Raw genomic sequence first — 24,203 nt, 5'->3', positions numbered from 1 at the left:
AAGGTGATCCCTTTAGATTCTTTTGAGCACTGTTTTTCTTCTAGCAAGAAAATGTAATTTATATAAAGGCTATCTTCTTTCTTAAAAGTGATTCCTCTTCTATAAAATAGGATCTACCTCTATCAGGTGGTAAGATCTGATAAATGGAAAACTAGGGCATTCATAAAACCCAATTTAAAAACAATTTTAAAAATCATGAAAAAGGAAAACCTGTCATATTTTTAGTATTTTCCATGTTGACATGGACATTCCCTATTTCTTTCTTTTAAGCAGCCAGGGGAAAACTGTGCCAACATGGACAAAGTTATGGATAATTAATAAAAGAAAGGGGAATAGCAACAGCAGTGGAAGAATGTAATAGAGAAAAAGGAGGAAAAAAGTAATCAGAATTTGATATAAGACATGAATTTGATATAAGACATGAATTTATGCATCACATTCACACAAAGCTGAAAAAAAGAAAAATTTCTGTAACAGTTATAATTCTAGCACTGGGGGTGTTGGTGTCACTACTAGAACTATAAGCCCAGGACATTAAATAAAGGTCAGTACAGCTGTGTCTAGCTTCCAGTAGAAAATGCAAGAGGTTTATTCTGCCTGCTTTACTTTTCCATTTCCTTTTCATGCTGTCTTCTTTCCAATATTTTATAGCTTTTATGAGCCTTATTGCACTAAGATTCTGTGAATGCATGTGTGGAGCACATTTTGGACTGCCCTTAAACATTAAGTGCTAATTGAAAACATAGTTTACTCAGAAGCAATTAATCAAGTTTACATTTAATTTTTGCTGTGGAAAAATGTGCAAACTGATCCCTTTTAGAAAACTTTTTGAAATTTTTATTTCAATGCAGAACTCTTTATGAGGTAGGCTTATTTTCAGAGTCATGACCCATCACCAAGTGGATTTTCATCTGATTAATGGGCTGAAGCAGATTGTGGGAGAGAATATCTACTCTCCATACTCACTGATATGCTTTACTTTGCCTCAGCTGATTGCTTTCATGATGTAGTACAGGAAATCAGCCTCTCACCCTTTTTAAAGATTGATAGCTTAGATGAGCCTCAGTCATTTTAGAAAATAGTTATTAAAGCTTAAAGATCGTTGTACATTTCCACAATAGCATAACTTATTTGCTTCTCAAAAATCCCCCTACCCTAAGATCTTCATGGCAGGAGGATCTTAGGGATCTTTTTATACAAAAACTTCTTATACCTCTTGGTATGTTCTTTCTGGCCGAAGCTGAAATACTCAAACCTGGCGGCCCTGCACCACATGGACACAACCTCACCTTGTAACCCTGGATCCAGCGATGGGGTGGTTTGAAATGTACCCAGAGATAGGTAACAGCCACAGCAGGTAACTGGACTGATCATTTTCCCCTCAGTTAATGGTGGTTTGCTATCTGGGAAAGATTGAGAGTTCTTGTTAGAAAGCAAGGGTTTGCATAAATTATTCATATTCAGGTACTTTAAAAGCACCAGACCATGTCACATATACTCTCCCTCAAATCTGCTGGGACATTAAATTACACCCACATCACCTCAGCAGGCAAATCAAATCTGACCACTGCTAAACAGAGCAAAGCCCACACAAACTGAGCCATGTGTGAAAAAGCCCTGCACAAAATGTGGGCAAACCCCAGGGATCTCTCTCACCATGTTTATTTCCATCAGCTAAGGTGCTTTCCTTGTGGATGCCCGAACAACCCCAGTCCTGTGGAAAATTACCCATGCAGGAAAGAACCCATGCAGTGCAGCCCCCCCACACTGAGCCTCCTGATGCTCAGGGACACAGCCCTGGCACTGCAGGACACTCTGCACATGGGCAGTAGGAAGACAGATTTTTAATAGTCTCTGTCCACTTCATTTCACGTCCACTATTTTATATTTCTAATTGTCAAATAGATTCAAAATTTATTGGACTAAGCTTTTTTTTTACTTAATCCAGGCACTAGCACATACACAAAACCATGTATAGGTATGAGTTAATTGAAACTTGTATTTCTTGTAATCAGGCTGGTTGATTATTGATATCTCATATTGTGTTATCATTTTGATCATGATATTCCTACCAATCATTCAGGGTACTTTCAGAAGGATTGTTTGGCTTTGTTAAATGTGACCATTATATTGTCTCTAAAATACACTCCCAGTCACATCTTTAGGAAGAAGAGAGGCCTGAATATTGAATATTCCTGAATATTCCACAGATTTTAGGATACTGGAAATTAAATGTTTGATTGTAATTGGCTATTTTTATCCTTATACTGAAACATCTCATATACTGGGTAGAAAACATAGATTAAAATGCTCATTCAATTTCTTCTGTATACTTCCAATATTCAGCAGTGCACTACTTCTCCTATGAAGAGCAAAGTTTAAATTGCATGAAGGATAATTTCAAGCAGGATACAATATACAATTTTAATGAAGCTGGAATAATTTTCAGATTTTTCCATCTGTGTCTTGGAACTCTTTTTAGATTTACACCTAAGAATAAAAGACTTGTGTGAAATTCTAGCCCTACTCTTCAAAGAATACAGTTTTCAAAGAAAACTTTTAATATAAATTGTTGACCTAATTTATTTGCATTCAGGAAGCCTTTGACAATGTCCCTCTGAAGAGAAAGCAAACACATGTCAGAGGTGAAGTCCTGTCAAGAACTTGACAATGATCCCAGTCTTACCTGCAAGACTCCTGTAGGAATTGTCAAAAATCTCACAAGCCCCACTGAAGCCACAGGGCTCCACGCAGATGTTAACTCAAGGATACAGCAAACTCTTAAAAAGTCATCAGCATTTAGTCAAATATCCCTAGGGTTTAGAAAGTCTTCAGGACCCAATTTATTTAATATATTTTGTCTTTTTCTTTTTTTTAGTCTCTTTTAAATCTTAGATTGAGGCTTCTACACCAGCCCTTCTGAATAATCTTGTAAGGTTTCTAATGTGTAGAAAATAGAAAGAGAAAGGAGGGGGAAAAAGTTACTCCTAACCTCTCCTCAGTGCCATAGATCTTTAAAAATATTATTTATTCCCATGAAGGAGAATTTTTAGGCCTCTGAAAAATCACTCAAATTGTAGAATAAAGCCATTTCCAATGGTGGGGGCACCAATAGACCACAAAGAGCTCATTGCACTACAGCTTCAGGATCAGTACTAGAAGAAACTCAGCTGACTGACCTGCTAAAGCATGTCCTGGAATAGGACTTCCACCATGGCAAAGGAAAGCAGAGGAACTTGCCTGTCACCAGCAAAATAACAAAATACAGATTCTGGCAGAAAAAAAACAACAAAGTAGATGGAGCTTTTTACACTATCTGTGGATATCAGACCTCACTACAATGTTGTTATGGCAGTCTTGCAGTGGCTGTTTGAATGTTTGCTGCTAGACCTGTAACAGGGAATTTTAAAAGCCCACTGTCATATATGTAGGCTCCAAGAGACCATCAGAAGGCCAAGCTGAACCTAACACACACATAGACTAGAGGAAGTACTTAGTTAGAGTGGTACACAGACAAATATTTTCTTTGGCAGAAAACAGGTCTCTATAAACAGGAACATGGTGGAATCATGCACTTTTTGCAGGAACTAAAGTATTCAAACTCCAAAAAAAGAGTAACTACCCAAAGTTATATATGAAAGAAAATAACAGCTAAATAATCATAGAATGATTCCTTTATTTTCACGTAGCTGGATCCTTTTCAACAGCATACCCCTTCAGTTTTAAAACTCTGTATAGTGCACCCAAAGAACCATTCGTTTCTACAACAGTGGATGCTTCAGTAAATCCTTCAATTCATCTAAAGGCTGTTTGCAGTTGTTTATTTTCAAGCTTTATTTTGTCTCACATTTACACAGTCAGATTCAAATCAGCTCTAAATGCCCTGAACACAGAGGTCAGCCAATGTCAGAAAAACCAAAGCCAAATGCTGTTTTTCTAATGATGGTGAGAAATCAGTCAAGAAACTCCAGAAACAATTATTGTAAGTGCTATTGAAACTTCACTCTCTGATATTTACCAGCTTTCATGGAAGTCATTCTCCATTATCAATAAGAAGGATATACCAAAGGTAGTTCTGTCTTTTGTTCACTCACATGTACACAGGAGCTACTGGAAGGCTTTAATCCTATAGCTGGGCTTGTCTAGAATACTCCTCTCTAAACATATATGTGCCAAATACTTATCCTGACAAGCATGCTCTAAACGTTTTTTCCTGTTTTTATTTGAAAGTGAATACATCCATATTATTGAGGACAGACATAGCTGAAGTTTGATCTGCTTTAGCAAACATGCATGATCTACACCAGGCCTACGGAATTTAGTCCTTCTCTAAGTTATCTTGGCTGGTCCTGGAATTCTACAAATTCACTTATTTCCTCCATCTCTGAAAGAAAATTTCTGTCTAAGACACTTGAGTAGTTTGTGATTTAACATTCAAGGAAAATGTTCCCATTGAATACTTTTTCCACATCCTTTAAGAGTGACATAGTATCCCTTTAGAAGCAAATGTACTTCTAAAGCAAAGAGCTAGCAAACAACTCATGGAAATATTACTTTTTCACATTTGAACTGATGAATGCAGAACTTCTGTGAAATGACCCCCCTAAGGGTGTAACCTTACATTCAGTTTTATAATTATGTGTATACTCAAATTTACTGAGAAATTACAGAACTTGTTTGGGGAAATCAGGTGAAATCAGCACGGTCTTTCATCTGTGCAATCCTCTGTTCCCATTGTGGAAATGAGGAAGGGTTTAAATGGCTAACTGGAGATAAATATTTTTGTAAGAAAGTCAGTTGTGGGCCAGGCAGGAAAATTCAATCACTAGTACTCAAACTAGTGAAATTTTGAAATCCCAAGGTCATCATGCACCTGTGTAAGTCTCATTAAACTTAACTGACATTTTATACATTTGTTGAGGGCAAAACACTCTCCTACAGCTGCAGATCTTAGGAATAACTGCTCATTTTCATGGCTTTTTATGACTGTAGGCCAGATTATAATTTAAAATTGCAAAAGCCATGGTATGTTTCAACAGACTAATCAACTTTTTTTGGCTTTGGCTTTATGTTAGCTTAGTCTTAGCTCTGGGTACTGAATCTGGGGCTGCTAAGAGCTGTGGCTCACAGCGGCACAGCTCCTCCCATTGTCCCAGCACTGCCAGGGGACAGCGAGGGACTCAGCCTGGCAGCCCAGCACACGTCAGTTCAAAGGAGGGCTCATCCAAGTGACTCAGCCTCTTGTTCTCCGAGCTTTCCCACTCCTCAGAAAGAGACCTGGCCATGAGGAGAGCTGCTGGTGTCTGCTCCCAGTGATGAAATTCCAGAAGGGCTCACGCAGCAGCTCTGGGGATTGGACACAATTGATGCCTTGTTTGGCAGGGTCTTGTTTCCCCAGGACCCATTTCCACCTCTCACTAGGGTTCCAAATACATCCCTTTAAATTGCTATGAAAGCTGCTAGGGCTTTAAAAGCAGGTCAGGGCTAGGGTAGAGTGAAGCAGAGAACCAAAACTTTCAAACCAGCTCAAAAGCCAAAAACCGCTTCAAAGACAGTTCTGTGCAAGCTTCATGCAAGTGCCCAACTAAGGACATTCAAAGGTCTGCAAATTCCAAGAAACACAATTCTGGCTCGATTAAGAGAGCTGAAAAACATGAAATAAATCATCTGACTTTAAAGTCCCGTCTTCTTCAAGCAGCAGACAGGCCTGAGATTTTCCCTTTCCATCAGATGGCCGAGCATCCTCCCACCAGGCCATCCCTCAGCAGCTGGCTCTGCTTTACACAGCCCTGCTTCATCTGAGTCCCTAACCAAAAGTCTGACTCACTTCACAGTGCTGTCCCAAAAGCTATTTTTATTTCCCAGCTTTGTAATTCTCTCTCAGATGTTAATCTATTTGCTCCTCCCTCCTCCTCCCACATAAGAACTTTAAAGTCTTTTTTTTTCCCAGCCAAGCTAATAAAATAATAAAGCAAGCAAAGGGATCGTGAGCTAAAGCATTTTGGAACCAAAGAATTTATAATGTATCAAAAATTAACTTCCTGTGTATTTCTGTAGCAATGCAATATTAAAAGTGGTTTTTTTGGTCTCAGAGCAAAGTTCCCCAGAAAATACAGAGGGAGATTGGAAATTCAGCATTATGCTAAGGAATACCTCACTTTCCCCTGAATAATGAGGTTACTACAGCTGTGCAGTCATCCACCAGGAATCCCTCTGACTGGAACATAAAAAAGCTGCTCTTTTATTCAAAAATTCCCTGCTGGATTTTTAAGTTCTAGTGAGACATGCAGGAATGCAGGACTGATTTGGGGAGTGCTCAAATTCACTTAATAATAGGAGGGCTGAAAAAAAATAATTCTTATTGAAAATTTCTTTAAAAGTATTGAGATTTAATTTAGTTGAACAGAAACATAATATCATGTTAGACTAGTTATAACTATTCTCAAGTTTTGGCTATAGAAAGCAAAATTACATCTGCAAATCAATCCCTGACAAGCACAATGAGTCACATTTCAGTCTGTTTTCACTTAATTAGAATTTTTTTTTTACATATGTAGAGTTTAGAAAAAGCAATGCAGACAATCATTGCAACTGGAAAATTATTAAAAGGCAAAATGATGAGGTTCTGACTCAATGGCTAAGGTATTCCTGACCCCAAGAAAGCTCTGAAGAAGTAACCTTTTTAATTTGCAGAAATAAGTCCTGTGAAAGGATGCCCAAAATACTTCTCAAAAGTAACACATGGTCTACTACTTGCCTAGAAAAGGAAACCCTATTTTAAATTAACCTGGCTGACAGATATTACATGAAAAGAAAAAGTGTGAAACAGCATTAAAACCTGAGAACAAGTAAACAGGAGAGAGAGATAACTACATCCTGCTTTCCATTTTGCAATTGGTTTTTATTAACATCCAGTGAAGAGATGGTTCCACAGTAAAGCAACATGGTTTAAAATGCAAGGTGTTAATAACAGCTAAAAATGAGACCTTAAAGTTTATTCATATTTGGACGAAATGCAAAAGATAAGAGAAAAATAATACTTTTTGAAAGCAACTGAATTAATCACAAACCTGTTGCTTTGTGCTTCTACTTTTGTAGAGGAAAATGACATCTCACGTAAAAATTCTTCAACTGCACCCAGATGAACATGTCACTCTGAGATGCATCATGTCACCTCAAAGACTATGACACAGAGGCTGTTGCTGAACTGAGAGATTCCCACGGGCATTTCAAGCATTAAACCAAAGTGACTTGGCATAAAGATTACATTGCTTAAATACAAGGTTACACACAACTGCCTAAGGTGAGAGAAAACATAATGTGTTTTATGTGGATACTCCTTGTGCTAGGCTGCCTGCCCTCCTTTAAAAATAGATGTTATAAGAGGCCCTATTTATCTTCAAGTACAGGTAATGGGAAAAACAATTCAGTATTCGGGGCAGAGCACATTTTTACCTACTCAAAATTAGATTAGAAAAGATTTGCATATTTGGGCCAATTCCATAACTTGCTTTATAACACTGTGCAATGGTATTTTTCCGTGCAATGGTGTTTATTCCCTGATAGTTCTCATCCTTTATTCTTATACTTCAGTACCTGTGCCTTGGGTTCAGGATAAAAGTATTTCAACTTCACACACACACACAAACAAATCAGTAAGTAGATCAGCTAGGAAAATGGGCATGGATTTTTGCCCACAACTCAAAATAGTAATATCCACATATCAATAGCCACAATAAAGTTTTACTTGGATGGAGTCAGTGTCCATAACAATCCTCAGGGTTTTAAAATTTATTTAGTTTCCCTGTGGAGATAGCTCCTAGCATAACATAAAGTTGAAAAATCTGAAATTAACAAATTATCAAAGGGAAAGACAGCAATAACAACTGCACATAAGTTGCAGATGGTATGTTGGAAACCATTGGAAAATCCACATTATTGGATGTCATGACAGATCATAAGATGCAGATCTAGATGCAATATCAGCAATGCCTTGACTGAAGCTTGCCAATGGCAACAGATGAGATGAGAGTTTCATCAGTATGCCTGTGTGGAAAACTTGAAATACTGAATTTGCCTGATAAGTGAACTTGATGGTCCAGAAATGAATACAGGCCATTACACTGAAAAATTACTCAGCAAGGCAAAATTAAAAGAGCAGGCCAGCAGTAGGAAAAATTGGAGCTAGGACCATTCATTACATTAGGTACACTATCATTCCTGAATGGGAATACTGTTCAGTGCTTCTATTGCATTTACTTTTGTAGAAGCAATTAACTTTTATTTGAGCTAGGGATGGAAGAAGACTTGGAGCCAGAAGATTCAGCATCCAAAACCCCATTCCTTGGTAATCAGATGAAGGCCATAGGCAGTAAGGAAGACATCTGAGACCAATGTTAAGTAAAAGAATAAGCAGAAAGGTACAAAATAACTACAAGGAAGAGAGACGAGAAAATGGTGAAATTCATTTGTATGCCTAAAAGCATCCATGTGTCCATGTAATATTCATACTCCCAGAGCTGGAAGGAGTGACCAGATTGTTGACCTCAGAGTGCATCAGTGTGCAGGGGAACAGTGCTGTGATGTGCCCGTTCTGGAGGCTGCAGTTTGTAGTTGTCCTACACCAGAAGGCTGAAGCAAAACACAGATTCTTAATTCCTTCTCTAAGCTGATATTTTAGCTCTCACCCAGGACTGTGCCTATGTCCTGGCAGCTCTGCCATACAGAAATGAAATGAACATCACAATGAGAGCAGGTAACTGAGGGATAATAAGGGCACTTGAATTAAATGAAACTCCTTAAACTTATTGGGCCTCAGTGCTTTTCACCCAAGCACTGGGAATACCTGATGGTGAAATACCTATCCAACCTGACAGGAACATGCTACATCTCTGCTGGCAACTCCCACAGGAGTGGGCAACCATAGGCATCTGACAGGGATGTAAGTAGGGGAACAGAGACACCAAGACCTTGGCGCTGCTATTGCTCCTTTCCCACTCCAAGAGTCTACATAGCAGATCCAGCCAGAAAAAAAGGGGTTAAGAATCAGACAGCAGCTACAGTGCCAGGAGCAAGTGGGCTGCTGGCAGAAAAGTCAAGTTTCAGGCACAATGTCACAGCTTTACCTGAAGTATCACTCTGTAGAAACACAGAGAGTAAAAGCTCCTCATAAAACATAAAGAAGGGTTTCCACATTAATGGTGATAATTCTCACTTTCAGAAAAGACCAAAGAGCCAAAGAAACAGTTTCCTTTAAATGCAAAAATTTTAATTAGCCATTATTAAAGAAAAGTAGAAACACATATATAATATTAGAATACTTGTCTGTTTGTTCAAATTGTATTTCAATTCTTCAGCCTCTATTTAAAAGGTTTTACTGCTTCTCTCTGAACACAAGTAACTTTTAACTTCCAGTAGTGATTTTACTGACCTTGAAGGAATGATTTATGCATCATTTCCTGCACTGCCAAGCATCTGTGGATGCTCTCAAGTGAACAGGGAACACACAGGTTGAGAAACTTTATAAAACAAGCAACTGACTTTTACTTTGGAAGTCTTTCCACTCAGTTGCCTGCTATTTCAATGATTTTCAATCATTGCAAGTCTAATTGATAGTGAGCAAAACTCTTTCAGGCAGCCCTCAGTTTTACCTCATGGTATCCTAGTGTGAAGGGAGAAATGCAATTTGATGATACTCTTGCCCTTTAAAACCAGTGATGAGCTATCCAGCCCTGTCACCACCATATAATAGGGTGTAATGTAGGCTGCTCTTCTATCAGCATGCCCAACTTCTGTGCAGAATTTCCCTATGGACACTTCCTTTTTATGTTTGTCCCTTTGCTAGATGTGTCACCTCAGTGGCACAAACAGGGACAGCACTTATGAAGGGCGTTTCCAGGCAGAGAAATCTATCTGCCTGTCACGTAAATAGAAAATGTGGCAATTGTGCAATGCTGTTTTCTACACTGACATTTCACTGAATTTGTGTCCTGCTGTTTGCTACATGAAATAATTCTGTAAAAACAGATGTCATTTCTCCTTCTTGAAAATCTATGTAATGGATTTCTAATACATAGTACTTATATTTACCTTTATATTATTTTACAGATATTTTTGGTAGATCATCTTGTTCCCCAGTTATTATTAATTGCTGTTAAATAGACTGTCACTTCAACTTATTTTTAACCTGGAAGCCAACTGGCTTTTCTCCAGTTCTGATCTTCAAATGAATCTGATTTGTACCCATCACTGACAGATTATGTCAAGAATCTATGCTTCCAAGGAAAGCTTTGTCCAAGTTACACAGGTTGGACAAGTTTGATTCTCTGATGGAATTTTTTCCAACCTCTACTTATAGAACAGATACCTTTTCACATGTGCAGCCACGCAAAATAAAAGGAAACGTATGTGTGCCCTCTAACAGGAGACTCTAAATGATCAAATATTGGCATTCAGAGCAGACAGTGGTAGGTGATCCTCTGACTGCAGTGATGCAGTGGATCTTAAACGATGTCATTTGAGACCTAGCTTGGGGCCAATGCAAACCTGCCTACTGACATCCTCAGGAATCACAGCTGGATTTTCACTGCAGGGAAAGCACAATCTGCCTATTCTACTTACTGCTAGATGGGTTGCCAAAATTTTGACTCTATTTTCGAGGTACCCCCGTTTCTTGGGAAGTCTGACTGCTCTGAGTTCTTAAGATTGAGCTCAAAGACAAGTGCAAGTGGACATCTTCATTTCAGTGTATAAAAAAGCTGTTATAAAGTTACATGTGTCTTTACAATTACATAGATTAGCAGCTTTCAGTCCCCAAAATAGCTGCATCTGTCATCATTTACGTTCCTACCAAAGTAGTCTGGTATTCCAGAGTGGTTAAGCTTCTCCACAACTATGTTCAAGTGAAGGAAATGAAAAAGATGAGGAAAGAACCACCTTATTTAGTATACGTGCTGCCCCAGATGTTCTAAAATATCCCTTTTCTTTAAAGAACAGTTCACTTGTCTTACCTTTTTAATATGGTTTCAAGAAACAGTGCAGATGGTACCCTTTTGAAATCTGCTGCTTTAGAAATGTAAATCTCTAAGACTTATAAATATGGTTTACACCTTTTATAGGAAAAATACAGGGCATTTAGTTATAGGAAAATGGGAGATGGATTCAAACTGAAAGAGGGCAGGTTTAGCTTAGATATTAGGAAGAAAATATTTACTGTGAGGGTGGTGAGGCCCTGGCACAGGTTGCCCAGAGAAGCTGTGGATGCCCCATCCCTGAAAGTGTTCAAGGCCAGGTTGGATGGAGCTTGGAGCAATCTGGGATAGTGGAAGGTGTCCCTGCCCATGGCAGAGGAGTTGGAACAAGATGACATTTAAGAGCCCTTCTAACCCAAACCACTCTATGATTCTGTGAAAAAAGAAATTGGAATAGGTCCTTTCTTTCACACCTCTTGACTTTAAAAGTACCTAAAACATTTTAAAATATGTGCGGCAGTCATATTTCATTGCCTAATTAATAAAATACCTTTGCTGAGCAAACATGGGCAAGAGCTGAACCTCATACACATCTTTAAAAAGTAAATTGGTATAAACTCTAAATTATGTGTCCAAACTCTCAATACTGTTAAAAATTCATTCAAAAGATTGAAACCTGAATCTAAAGGGAAATACTGCACTATGACCAGAATGAAAAGTTTTGAACCAACTTCTGGGCACAGCCCCTTTCTCTGGAGGAACTGGAGAGCCTTGTCCTGCTGCAAGAAGGAAACAAAGCAGAGTAACCTCCTGCCTGTCAGCTGCCACAAGCTGGACACACTCTGCTAATTGTTTCTCCTATGCTGCTTTTGGAGCAGACTTTTCTGGGTGCTTACATAAATTTCTCCAAAATAGGGAGCATCTCTCCACCTTCAAGGCATCTGTCATCAAATTCCCCAAAACTGCACCTCTCCTTCCCATCTTTTTTTTTTTTATGACTACTTTTATCAGCACAGATCAACCATAAACAACTCACTTCACAGACCACTGCAGCATTAACATTTCTAATTTTTAATTCTCCATTTGAGCAAGACGTGTTACAATGTTAGCTCACTGTTCTCTTGGCCATTAATAACATGGGACTCCATGTAACAGAAGTTCATTGCAAGCTTAAGGCAGTCATGAAACCATTCAAGAGTTTAACTAAAAGTCATCTTACAAAGTGGCATTTTGGTGTGGTTAATGATAGAAATTCTAATTGTCATCTCTATCTCATTAAAAAACAGATATCTGCAGAAAAATTTGCAGAGACACTGAAAATACATTATTTAATTTTTATTTCTGTCTCTAAAACACCTACAGAACTTCACAGCAACTGTTGTGCCTAATTGCCAATGCCAATAAAGTAAAATTACATTACAATTATTTGTTTCAAGCTCTCTTTTGAGAACAACCTTCTCTATCCAGGCAGTAATGAATTCATACTTCCTTTCCCAGCCAGCATAAGGAGCTTAGTGTAGAAATTATGGATATCTTCATGTAGAAGAGAAAATTAAAAACTCTTGCTTTTCCCAAAGCCATTGTCAATGCATTTGAAGATGGCATCTTACCCTTTGTGAACACAGCTTTGCTCTCCAAGATGAAATCCCACTAGCACCACTGGAATAAATGCAGTTACCAAACTGCAAAATCAGCATAAGCAAGAAAATGAGGTCTGTTAGGGCCAAGTGTTTCACATTAAACATTGCTGGCATAAAATCTAATGTCTCCAGTGTTCATTTCCTTTAAGAAAGGGGCAGGATGTGACTCAACAGAAAGCATAAGCCATTTAACAGTGCATTGAAGCACTTCGCATTTCTTGTTTGAGTCTAAAAAGCATTTGAGGAGCAGACTAAGAACAGATCTTCATTAAAGTATTAATAGTACCTCCCTGACAGCAAAATGTTCAAATGTGGTCCATTTAAAGTGTTCTCCATTGTTTAAAAATATATAGGCTGTGAATCTTCAGTGCTCATGGAACTGCTGCCATTTTCAGGTGCTAAGAATGAACTTCCATTCACCAAGCACTGAATTCTGAATTCTGCACAAACCTGTTTCAAGCCCTGCATTTTGACAAAATAAAATGCCAAAAAACATTTGAGCAATGCTGTCCTGAAAACCACTGCACTTGCTAAATATAGATCACTCTAAACTTTACACATCAGGGACACATCTAAAACTGCAACTTAAAAGTCAACTGTGCAGCAATATAGCACGATAGTAAAATTATAGGGCAAATATGACACATCACGTCTAGAGTTCCTCAGAAGTTTTTCAGACTTACATATGAACAACCCTATCTGCTTCAAACAAGAAATGACCCATCACTCTATGATAATTTTCAGAGTATATTGCTTCAGATAATGACTACCTTTCACATGCATCTGACTACCACTGACATCATTACAGACAAGGCCAGTAGTTGCTGGTCTGATGATTCACTGTCAGCCATAGTTTTCCACTGTAAAAAATGAACACTGTAGCCAGTCAAGAGGGAAGAGGCACTTATGATAGTCTTAAGAGTAGCAGAAGTGTCAAAGACCTACAAATTTTATTCAATCTTTTCACAGTAAGCATGAGGCCTGTATGCTATCATGGTGTCTGCAGCTGTCAAAGGCAGCCTATTTACCTACACTGCAAAGGAGACACCAGCAACCTGAATGAATGTTTAAGGTCATGAATTATTAAAGGTATGCTATTAAATGAATTTGCTCTATTTTATAAAAGCCACCCACCTTGTACACACCAGCTTGACCTTTCATCTCTCATAACCCTGCCCAAGATTACTTTACTTTGATTTTCTAAGTTACCAATATTATTTCCCCTAATTGTGTTAAAATAAACATCAGCTTATTTAGGTGCCTAAATTAAGTTATTCTGGGGAGACAAGGGGACCCAGAGGGTTCATAGAGAAACATAAAAATTTTGACTGGTAGGCTTGTGACTCAAATGTATTTGACTCCAACAATGACAGATAGTTAAACTGTGGGATTAATACATAGGCAATCTATGGTTTCAAAATTATTTTCTAGTGAACAAGTGTTATTAGTACATAAACTGTCGTAACTATCCATCAAAAGATGCCCTGGAGGCTAAAACATGCTTTAAAGTTGTCTCTCTGAATTAGGGTAAGTAAATACACAGCTTGATCTATACCTGTTCAAACTGAGTCTGTTCTCATAAAAGATAAATTTTATTTTTTAGTATTATCAACATGACATATCTCACAAGTACTATGTCTGGTTGAATTAAAAAAAAAAAAAAAAAAATCTGAGGCCTTACTGTCCTGACAGAATCTCCTTAATTCCCAACCAGTTTGCCTAATATGCTGCCAAATTAGAATTTTCCATTCACGAAATTCACTCACTCTACATGAATATATACACTCTACACACACATATTGATACAGACTTATAGAATCCATTCAAACAGAATGAAGTATGAGGGCAGCATATAACAGGGAAACACTCCGATCCCTTAAGTGTGCCTGTGGCTAAACAGCTTTAGCAGCCACAAAAATTCCACCTCTGTACCAAAGACCATCACTGTGGTACCAACCATTTACAGAACTGCTCACCTGATGACTTCCATGACAATAATTGTTCAGATGAAAGTCCTGGGGATCCAAAGAATCACTCAAATGAAGGAGGGAGAAGATCCATTGAGCCACACAGTGCCATCATCTACCAAACTCCACAGTATACAACTCCCTGAACATTCATTGCCTCTATCATGCCTTGCTGTACTTTCACATCACATATTAAATGCATTCATTTTCTGCCAAGACCCTGATCCACAGCCTGCTACATCTCACAAAACCTGGAGATTAAACTGATACATTTTAGAATTCTTTTTTTTTCATACTTTTACTCTGTGATTGTTGCTTATAGGATAGCCCTTGTATGTTTTTCCCTTCCCTTCACCACAAAATTCTGTTTCAGAATGTAAATTCAATCTGTGTATTCTTTACACTCATTTTACGAGACTTCAGAATAGAAACCAATTACTCAGTACTTCCCCAAACCTTCTACTGCATTACAAGACTGACAGCTTCTCTGGGTTTGTTGTTGAACTATCACAATATTTTGTTTATCAGCAATATGATAACATACAAAAAAAAGAGAATAGACTCACATTCTCATATTCCGAATAAATTTTAGAGTAATTTAAGACTCCTTGGCTCTTAGAAGTTTTCAAATACAAATCCCAGGAAAATTCCTTTGACTCGCTTTCCTCCAGGAGTAGCTGAAGGTGTACAAATATAGGAGTGGCAAATTCCAGAGGAACTTCAAATAGACTCTTCTATTTAATCATATTTATCATGAGATGGTACTAATCCTTCCTTGGGGCATGTATTTTAAAGCTATATTTGGATACTGAGAAATTTTTGCTTGCAGGGAATGTAAACTATCATTGGCCTGATTTTTAATTTAAAGTGATTTTGGAACTTGCCTGCTTCCATACCCACTCAGATGGATTCTGACATAAGCCTGAAACAACTTATTCCCTGTTAGAAAAAATAAAATAAAAAAAAGAAATTGCTTAAGCTTTCAGGCATCTCTTGAGTGAGAACTCTCAGCATAATCCAAGGGTGAAATCCTATCACTGTGACAGTGCTACTCGCATCTGATATGCCCAGATTTTTAACTACTGTCCATTTTTCTGACACTGACAAGAGTTTATAAATAATTGAATTCTGCAGGAGTCTAGCAAAAATTAACATAAGTCTGGGGCTAGGGTACAAAAATACATACTGAATAACCCTTTTATTATCAAGGAAATATTAAATCACCATAATCTATTTCTTATTTTCATTCTGTTGTAAAATTGATTATCAACATACAGCCATGCCAGAAGCACATATGCCAAAGAAATCTGTTTGCAAATTTGACTGCCAAAGAGCAATTGCTTTCTCAAACCTTGGGGAAATGGGAAAACAAAATCTATTGAAAACTAGAGATAAGGAACTTTATTTTCCCTCACATCCAACTGCAAAGGCTGTAGAAGCAGCAGCATGGCACTGGTTCTATAATTATTACTTTTCTGTAACAGTAGAAACACACTTTGAACAGTAATATTAAATATACTTTCAGCATCAAATAAAGACATTTGTTACTTATTTTGGAGTCAGAAAAAGCCTCCATATACCATATACATAACACTAATGCTCAGAGTAAATTGACTTAATTTCTCTAGTTTGCAGACAGCAAAAATGAAAAGGCAATGCAACTGTTGGGCCAGGCTGTTCATCATGTCAGACTAACACTGCCTTGTGCCACTGTCTGCAAACGTCCTTCAAACCAGGAGCCCCTGTTGAACTGCATGTCTTTTTCTCTTTTCACTAAAACAAACATTTTCCTTCCTGGGAGGCTGTTGTATAGGTTTTTTTCGTATTGTCTCTTGTTCAAAGGAGCCACTTTGGAATAAGCAAAGACAAGATCCAGGACTGGAAAAGATGCTCAGTCACATCCTGCTAAAGACACACATCTTAGTTTGTCCATGACAAGCAATGTAGATTTCCTGTAGTAAAACTACAATGACTGCTTCTTTGAAGCATGTTTTCAAAAGTCAAAGTCTGCTGCAAAATCTAAATCCTACTTTTGGATGGAGAGAGAAGTTTCCCTCCTTCCAGTATCGTCAGGCTGAGAGATGCCAGGCCTTCTCCGCTTTCCCTCACAGAGATTGCCAGCTCCTATGTAATAGTGCTTCATTTTGCACTTGATACTTCTAGACATTGTCACAAAAGAAATTTCTGCCAATTTCCTCTTCAGTATTGAACTTGATAGAGAGTAAAAAAAAATTCTCTAAAGCCAAAATCATGCTCAAAGATGAGGAAAAAAAAAAGAAAATCATTTGGCATTTCAAAAAACTTGGTGGTGGTCAAACATCCATGCCACGTAACACACAACAATGAGAAGCTGCCGTATTATCACAACCAGAAGATTATTTAAACATAGGCATGAAGACACTTAACCCGTGCCTACTGCATATTCTTGTGCACAGGAGACAGGCTGCAGTGGGTGGATGCTTTATTTAGGCAAGAGTTACCCATCTGTAACTGCGGGAGGGAGTTGGCAGATGGAGCTCTGGAGTTCCCTGCTGGAATCTGGCCAGGGCACTGCTGTAACCAACCCCTCTCTTCTGAAATGCAGATGGAGAACTTGCATGTCATACGCTAAAGCTGTTAGAGAGCACTGAGCAACCAGAGGCTGATTCCCTCTGCTTTGTTCTTTGCAGACCTATTTCTACCTGATGGTCTGTGTAAAACTCCCACCTCTCTAAGACAACAGCTTCAGAACTGCTTTTGTACAAGTATGAAGAGCAGCAAGGACACAATGCAGTTTTGATTCTGGTTTTTAGATTGAAATAACCTAAAAATCTTTTCACAACCATATAGCAAGTTTCAACACTACTTTCAAATTTAAAAAATCCACTGAATTAATATTTCTTTAAAACCATAAAGAATCATTATTCTAAAATGCTTCCACTTCTAATCTTAGAAACTAATTTAAAATAAAAGTCAAAATTGAAGGTGCAATATTTTTTTCCTAATTAAATATCCTCCACCAAGTGGTTTAGTGGTATATAAATAAAGAGGAACAGCTAGTACATAAAGCAGGAAACACTTCATAAAAGGAAAGCACTTTGAAATTCACTCAGGCTTTGTTCCTTTAGGGCTTGGCTCCTGTGCATCCCTAAGCAGGGAGCACAGACACAGGGGACATGGTTTCCCTCTGTTATCCTGCTTTCTCATGGGCATGTCAAGTGAAGGGTTGTTCAGCCTGGATTCCAGACAGAGAGAACTCTGCAAGTTCCCATTGTAGCCAAAGCATAGCATAACTGCTGCCACCTCTACTGCTCAGACACATCCTCTGTTTCACACAGAAACTATTTGGAAAAGATGAGAGAATTTTCAGTAGGAGAAGGGAACTTTTTTCATTCATTGGAGACTAAACACAGACCTTTTGGAACTCAGTTTTGACACTGGATGAAAGTAATAGCTGCAATCATACAGCCTAGCCATTCTTTCAGCTCACATGGAAAACTTGTACAAAGTAAATGGCTATTTCATGAGCTTCTCAGATTGGAGCAAAAGGCACGTCATGAGTGGCTGTTAGCCTGGAGAAAGCGCTTGCTTTCTCCTTTAGCTGCTAAGCAGAGGTTATGCAATAAGATATGCTCCTCCAGAAATGTGTGTTTCCCTGCTCATAGAACCTGAAACCTCTGGCTTGCTCTAATATACTGCATTTTTCTGCCTTCTGCTTTTCAGCCAGAGAAGATAATCTATCCAATCACATAGGAAAACAACATCTCAATGGAGAAAGATGTCCTCCTCAGAGTAGATTTTGCAGACATGCAGTAAACTTCTTTCCATCCCTCAAGCCCTCTCTGTGCTACGCTGTCTGGAGCACTTGCATTGCAGCAGCTCCTCTTCCTCACACTGGTCCTGCCTGCCTCAGCCCCAGGCCTTTATTGGGACACCAGCCATTCCTTTTCTTAGCACAGTAACACTGCAATTCATGATTCTTTAAGGAAAAAGGAATAGAAAAAGTGTCCATTAAAGTCCAAAATACACTGGAAAAGAGAAATAAGCCATAGCTCACTGACCACAGAGACAACTTGGCTTGGGAAAACTGCTGAGGCAGTGGCCTCAGCTGCCTGGGGCAACTGGAATATTCAGTAATCATCTCCTTGGCTGGCACAGTTCACACAGAATTTTAAGGAAACACAAACCAACAGTTCACTTTTCTTTAAGAGCTACAAGGGAAATTGCAGCAGACTTCAATTCAGGAGCAGCTCAGACAACACAAAGCTAAGAATAATAATCTTATCAGCTACTTTCAGACAAGACACATGGTTTATTTACACTAAAAATGCAATTGAGAAACCAACGTTTTAGAGCAAACTAAACACTTTTCAGTGTTGTTACTTGAAGTGACATCCCTGGGCACAGCTGGAAGGTTGCAGCTTGGGCTGGCCACAAACTGCTTGCAGATGCTGTTTTACACACCTACCTGCAATGTCCATATGGTGTATGCACTTATGTATGAACAGCAAGGCATTTCCAACCTACATAAAAGCTCTCACTAAAGAAAGCGCCCTTGGGACAGTGTTTCTTAACTGTTTAAGTACAAATATTTTCTGGACTGCAAACCCAGTTAATATTCATGAAAAGTGTATCTAAAGCGCAAAACACATATGTATTTCAATTCTATGCATCTATGTAAATATGATATTTATATAATATTTAGTAAAACCCCACAAATATTTAGGTCATTTAATCTGCAGTATGCTACTTAGATGAATAATTTATCCTCACGTCCTTGGAATACCCGTACCTCTAACTTTATAATATCTTAATTTTATGTCCTTTGTGGCATGTGTCCTGCTAGATCACATCGCTGTATGTATTTTGTCAACTGCTACACATCTACAGTCATGGAAGAGTTAAGTCTGATGGCATAGAAAATATGTTGTAAGTCAGAAAGCCTTCATAATGTGCTGTTCATGTTGCAGGGACTCTTCAAATTGCTTCCAGACAGTGCTATTTTTATAATGCCATCACAAAAGCAAATCCTATCCTATCCATTCATGACTTGAGTGCAGCTTTAGATGAAAACTGCATATATAATAAATCAATCTTTGCCCAAAATGCTGACCAAAACCTTGAATAGAAGTTCAGATAAAGCATTAAGGAGGTCAGGATAGGAATTGTCAGTCTTCTCCAGTCCTCACTTTTAAACACCACTGTAACTTTCTGTGGGAAGTGTTTATCTTAATTTCTGGAGGTTTTTGATTTTCATTTTTTTCCTCAGTATGTCAATCAGAACATGATCAGCAGTTGCACAGACAAAACCAAGAAGTTCTGACAGCTATCAGGTGCTCAAGAGCAAAAGGGAAGACAAGAGAGGACCAGGCAGGCAGACACTGCAAATGTTTTTGCTGTTCCTGTTACGGTTCCTGCATTACTGTTTTACTTGGTCTGACATGACTGAATTTTCCTAAAGCAATTTTCCAGACCTGCATGGGGCCTTGAAGTTTCCCCTCTGTCAGTAACACACAGCACTTGTGCACAGGAATAACCTGGAACTACTGCCAACACCCAGCAGAAGGAGAGCCATACCTACAGTATTCATTTCTCCCATATAGTTTCCACTGCATAATTCATAGACAGGTCTTTGTCTTTCATACCAAAGCAATGCTCCATCAGCTTTTTACAGACTGAAGGAAAAGTGTCCTTTTACTCATCTGTAGAGTATCTGTGGAAACATGAGCCAGGGCAAAGCGCCAGGCATCAGAAATCCCTGAGACCACTGCCCATATGGGTTTTCAATGCATTACATCAAAGGCACTTAATTCCCAGTTCAACTCTGAGAATTACATTACTAATACATAGTATATAAGAAGGGAACTGGAGTGATTTACAATTGCCTTTTAAAAAACTTTCTTCTGATGACTGTAAAGTTAGTTGCCAGCAAATGTCACCCAGGAAGCGATTAGCAGCTCAAGGTGACAATAGCTTCCATACCACTAGCAAGAAGGAGTGTGGGGGAAGCACTGCTTCTTTGGGATTGGGCATTGTGTTCACAGCTGCACTCCCCTCTCCACCTTTCTAATTTTACAGTGTTCTTGTCCTACAGGCATGGAGTATTTATAAAACTTTTTCACCCCAAAAATGCATTCTAGAATATGTATTAAATTTCACTTTTCCAAGAATGTTCAGGGAAATAGTCTGTTCACACTTTAACCCACTGTGAAAACAAAACCCTTAATAAACAGGCAAAATTTTTGGCTTGTCAGCCTGATCTAAAAAGAGCAAATGTACTCAGAGTTTTAGGAAGTATATTCTGTTGGCTTATATGTTTATTAAGCTAGGGGAATGCATAATTCAGTCACTGAGTTTTCCCATTAAAAATAGCATTTCATGGGTTCACAACACTATAGAACCTCAGGACTGAGTTGGTTTTGGGTTGGGTTTTTTGGGGGTGTGGGGTGTGTGCATTTATTTATTCTTTAAACTACAGAACACTGATATCAGCAAATCAGTTGGTTTGGAATTTTGTTGTTGCATAGGTTTTTTTGGCCGTTGCTCTCTTCACGAGTTCTCTCACAATTTTTCATCAGTGTAGTTCTTAAAATAGTTCCTTCATCACATTCTATCAAACATTTTCACGAACAGTGATTTTAGGAGCCACAAATTAGGCTGCTTTCTGAATGTTCCAGTCATTGTACAAGCTTGCAGGGAGCCATGCAGCCCTTTCCCAATACTCAAATGTACTCTGGGAAGTTCCCAATTAATAGGAGTTTAGTGTTCAGCTACAGCTGAATTTGAATGGGAATACCTCACCATACAGCTGTGAAAGTCTTCCTCATAAAACCAAGCAGAATTCAGAAGTGCTTTAGAAAGAAGTCATCCAGTTAAAACAGCAAAACCTTCATTTTTTTTAGAATAAAATTTCCCAAAACTAAAAAAATCATGTATTATGTGACTTTTCAATAAAACATTATGTGAGAGAATTTGCAAATTATATAACGAGTATGTGGGAAATGTGGAAAAAAATCCAACCTTTTTTTCCCTTTGGAGATAACAAAGTTTCTCTTCTCCTTTCCCATTTATTATTTGGTCTTAAAGTCCGATGCCTCTCTTTTCACACACTTCTTCTCTTTTCTCCTCTGCTACATAACTTAGTACTAAGTCCAAACTACCTGATGAGAATCACAGCTAAGAAAAAACCCCACACATCTGTGCAGCATGGAAGAGCATCAAACCTGCAGTGACTTACTGTAATGCTTTAAGTGCCTATTAAGTTCCTATGAGAGGAGAGAGGGAACAAAAAAAAAAATTTTGAACTTTATGAGCATAAAGTTCAGATTTTTTTGCTCTGCTTCATAGAAATACAGAACAAATTCATACAATTTTAACTCTGGAAGTTTTCTAGCACGCAGGAGTTGCAAGGAGTGTGTTACTATGACTGATGTTACAAACGAGACTTCCTCATTCTGGCCAATTTTAAATTATAGTTTTTCTGGAAGCCATAAGAGCCATTTACCAAAGCCTGGATTCACTGAAGAAGCTGGGCTCAAGTGTAGTTGCTACCATTCTTTAATCATTCCAGAGAGCATCTCTGTCACAAAGCCAGGAAGCCAAAGCTGAATTCAAGATGTTAAGACAACAGACTTCAAAGGCTAATGCAAACAATTTGTGCAAGCTTTACTGTTTTCCAAATTAATAAAACACAACCATTCTTGGATACTGCTCATATAAAATGCCCAATTATGTCTTTATAACTTACAAAACTCTATATAAACATTTGATCCAAAATATCCTACCTGTAAAATCAATTTTGTTGAGGAAATGCAGTTCAGTGACACCATACAGGCCTGCAGAAACTCAGAGACATTTTAGATAACCCTTCAAAAACCGGTCACATTTTTTGTGCCACAAATGCTGGCACATACAAAGAAATTTCTACTGGTTACTGATTCTACAGTTTTTACCACTGATCCCTTAGTATTCTAAATACTGGATGGATGCTTTACCAGCCCCAAGGCACAGGGAATTTACCTGTGGAATTTCATGTGTCACATCTCTAATTCATAAACTTCAGCAATTGGCCTCCGAGACCCTGTTCTTAAAATCTTTAACAGAAAACAATAAAAATTCCACTCCTCAAGATTAATCATGGCAGTAAACTAGCATCTCTGAAGAGTTCTGTTGTTTCTAATAAAGATAGACAAGGTCAGAACCGATATTTTCAGTTATCTGGACTTGGTGGCAACACCACCCACATTCCTCTAGATTTCTGGATTTCTGGAATCGAGAGGATTTGGTATTTTTTACCAAGTGTTCAAGTCCTATCACATAAATAGAAATCCCACCAAAAAAAAAAAAAAAAGAGAATTTTGCAGGAAAAGCTCTTTATGATTATTTCAAAAAGATAAAAGTAAATTTTTAGCAATTTCTCTTACTGCTCTAGTTAATATCTATCAATTTTATTTTTTTTCTGGAAAATATATGAGGGCAAGATTTGAAACAGATACTCTGTCACAAATAAGTTCTATGAGGGCAAACATCACAAAAAATCTGATCCACAGATGTATAAATATTCAGGTGGGGGATTTTTTGGATTTTGAGGGGGCAGGGTTTGGTGTGGAATTTTGGTTTGTTGGGGTTTTTTGTTGTTGCTGTTTTCAAAGCAAGTGAAATACATAAAAAATGAAGCTACCTGAATCACTTCTCAGGAATACTAAGATATCAACTCCTCCACTTGGCAGTTGATTAATTTTGTTCTGTCCTTTAACATTTTGCACGTTTAGAAGTCCAGGTCAAAGACAGTGCATTCAAGGATTACTTGCCCAAGTTCTTTGTGAAGGCTCCAGTCACCTACCTTGACCCGCCAGCTGATACAACTGCATGCTCCTGGAGAAGGATTCTCTTGACTGCTTGTGGAAAAGCTCCTACAGTGCCTGGCACACTTTTTCAACTCCACCTAGTACCACCTGGTTAGTGAATTAACCTCTTAGCAACCTGGATGATTCAGAGCTGACGTTAAAGTTTATTTTTGCTAACAAGTAAGCACCTATTTCTTGGCTGCTGTGAAAAATAATCACAGAAATGTAATTAGTTGCAGATGTAAAGCCAGCTTTTTAATTAACATTTTGCAATTATTGGTTGCTGTACCTTTTCAAAGCTTTTCTCAGCAGTTAATTATTCTTAAAAAGACACACCTTCCAGGCATAGGTTTGCTAACACATTACCCTATTTGAAAAAAACAATCTCTCAAATAATCTCTAGTGTTTAAAAAGGGACACGTTTTAGAAGGGTGGGGTTTAGCACAAAAAGCTCAATTTAATAGTGGAATAAATGAAATGCAACACTGGCTCTTATAATGAAATGCGCCTTTATATTTTTAATCCAACATTCAGATCTTTATTTTTCAGCACCTTTGAGAGTTGTTTTTACTTGAGATCAGTGACTCTTCTCTTTCATCCACCACATGGAAGTGAAAGTTGGAAGAATGCAATAGGAACCATAAATACAGAAAGGTATCAGTGCCCTTGGATTCAGCTCTGTGAAGTCATAGAGCAAGATTTTTTGAAATTAGTAAAAGGAGGTAATTTTAACTGGACAAGGGGGGAAAAAAAACCCAAAATAATATTGACAATGTAAGGCAGGTAACCCTTTACAGAAAT

General features: G+C 38.1%; 1 protein-coding gene across 1 annotated transcript in view; it reads right to left on the bottom strand.

Annotated features, from left to right (window-relative positions):
- COL5A2 (collagen type V alpha 2 chain) overlaps positions 1 to 23,441 on the bottom strand; it is a 129,933-nt gene extending 106,492 nt beyond the window's left edge. Inside the window, exons 1-2 of the mRNA XM_038142318.1 lie at positions 23,399 to 23,441; positions 22,341 to 22,391 (exon numbers count right to left, since the gene is read on the bottom strand). Of these exons, the coding sequence (XP_037998246.1) occupies positions 22,341 to 22,391; positions 23,399 to 23,426 (79 nt within the window). The 5' untranslated portion in view covers positions 23,427 to 23,441. The remainder of the gene's footprint in view (positions 1 to 22,340; positions 22,392 to 23,398) is intronic.
- Between the last annotated feature and the right edge of the window lie 762 nt (positions 23,442 to 24,203).

Source organism: Motacilla alba, chromosome 7, assembly GCF_015832195.1.
Source record: "Motacilla alba alba isolate MOTALB_02 chromosome 7, Motacilla_alba_V1.0_pri, whole genome shotgun sequence".
Lineage (NCBI taxonomy): Eukaryota > Metazoa > Chordata > Aves > Passeriformes > Motacillidae > Motacilla > Motacilla alba.
The sequence above is the reverse complement of the archived record's forward strand: the minus strand, read 5'-3'. Positions and strand labels throughout refer to the sequence as shown.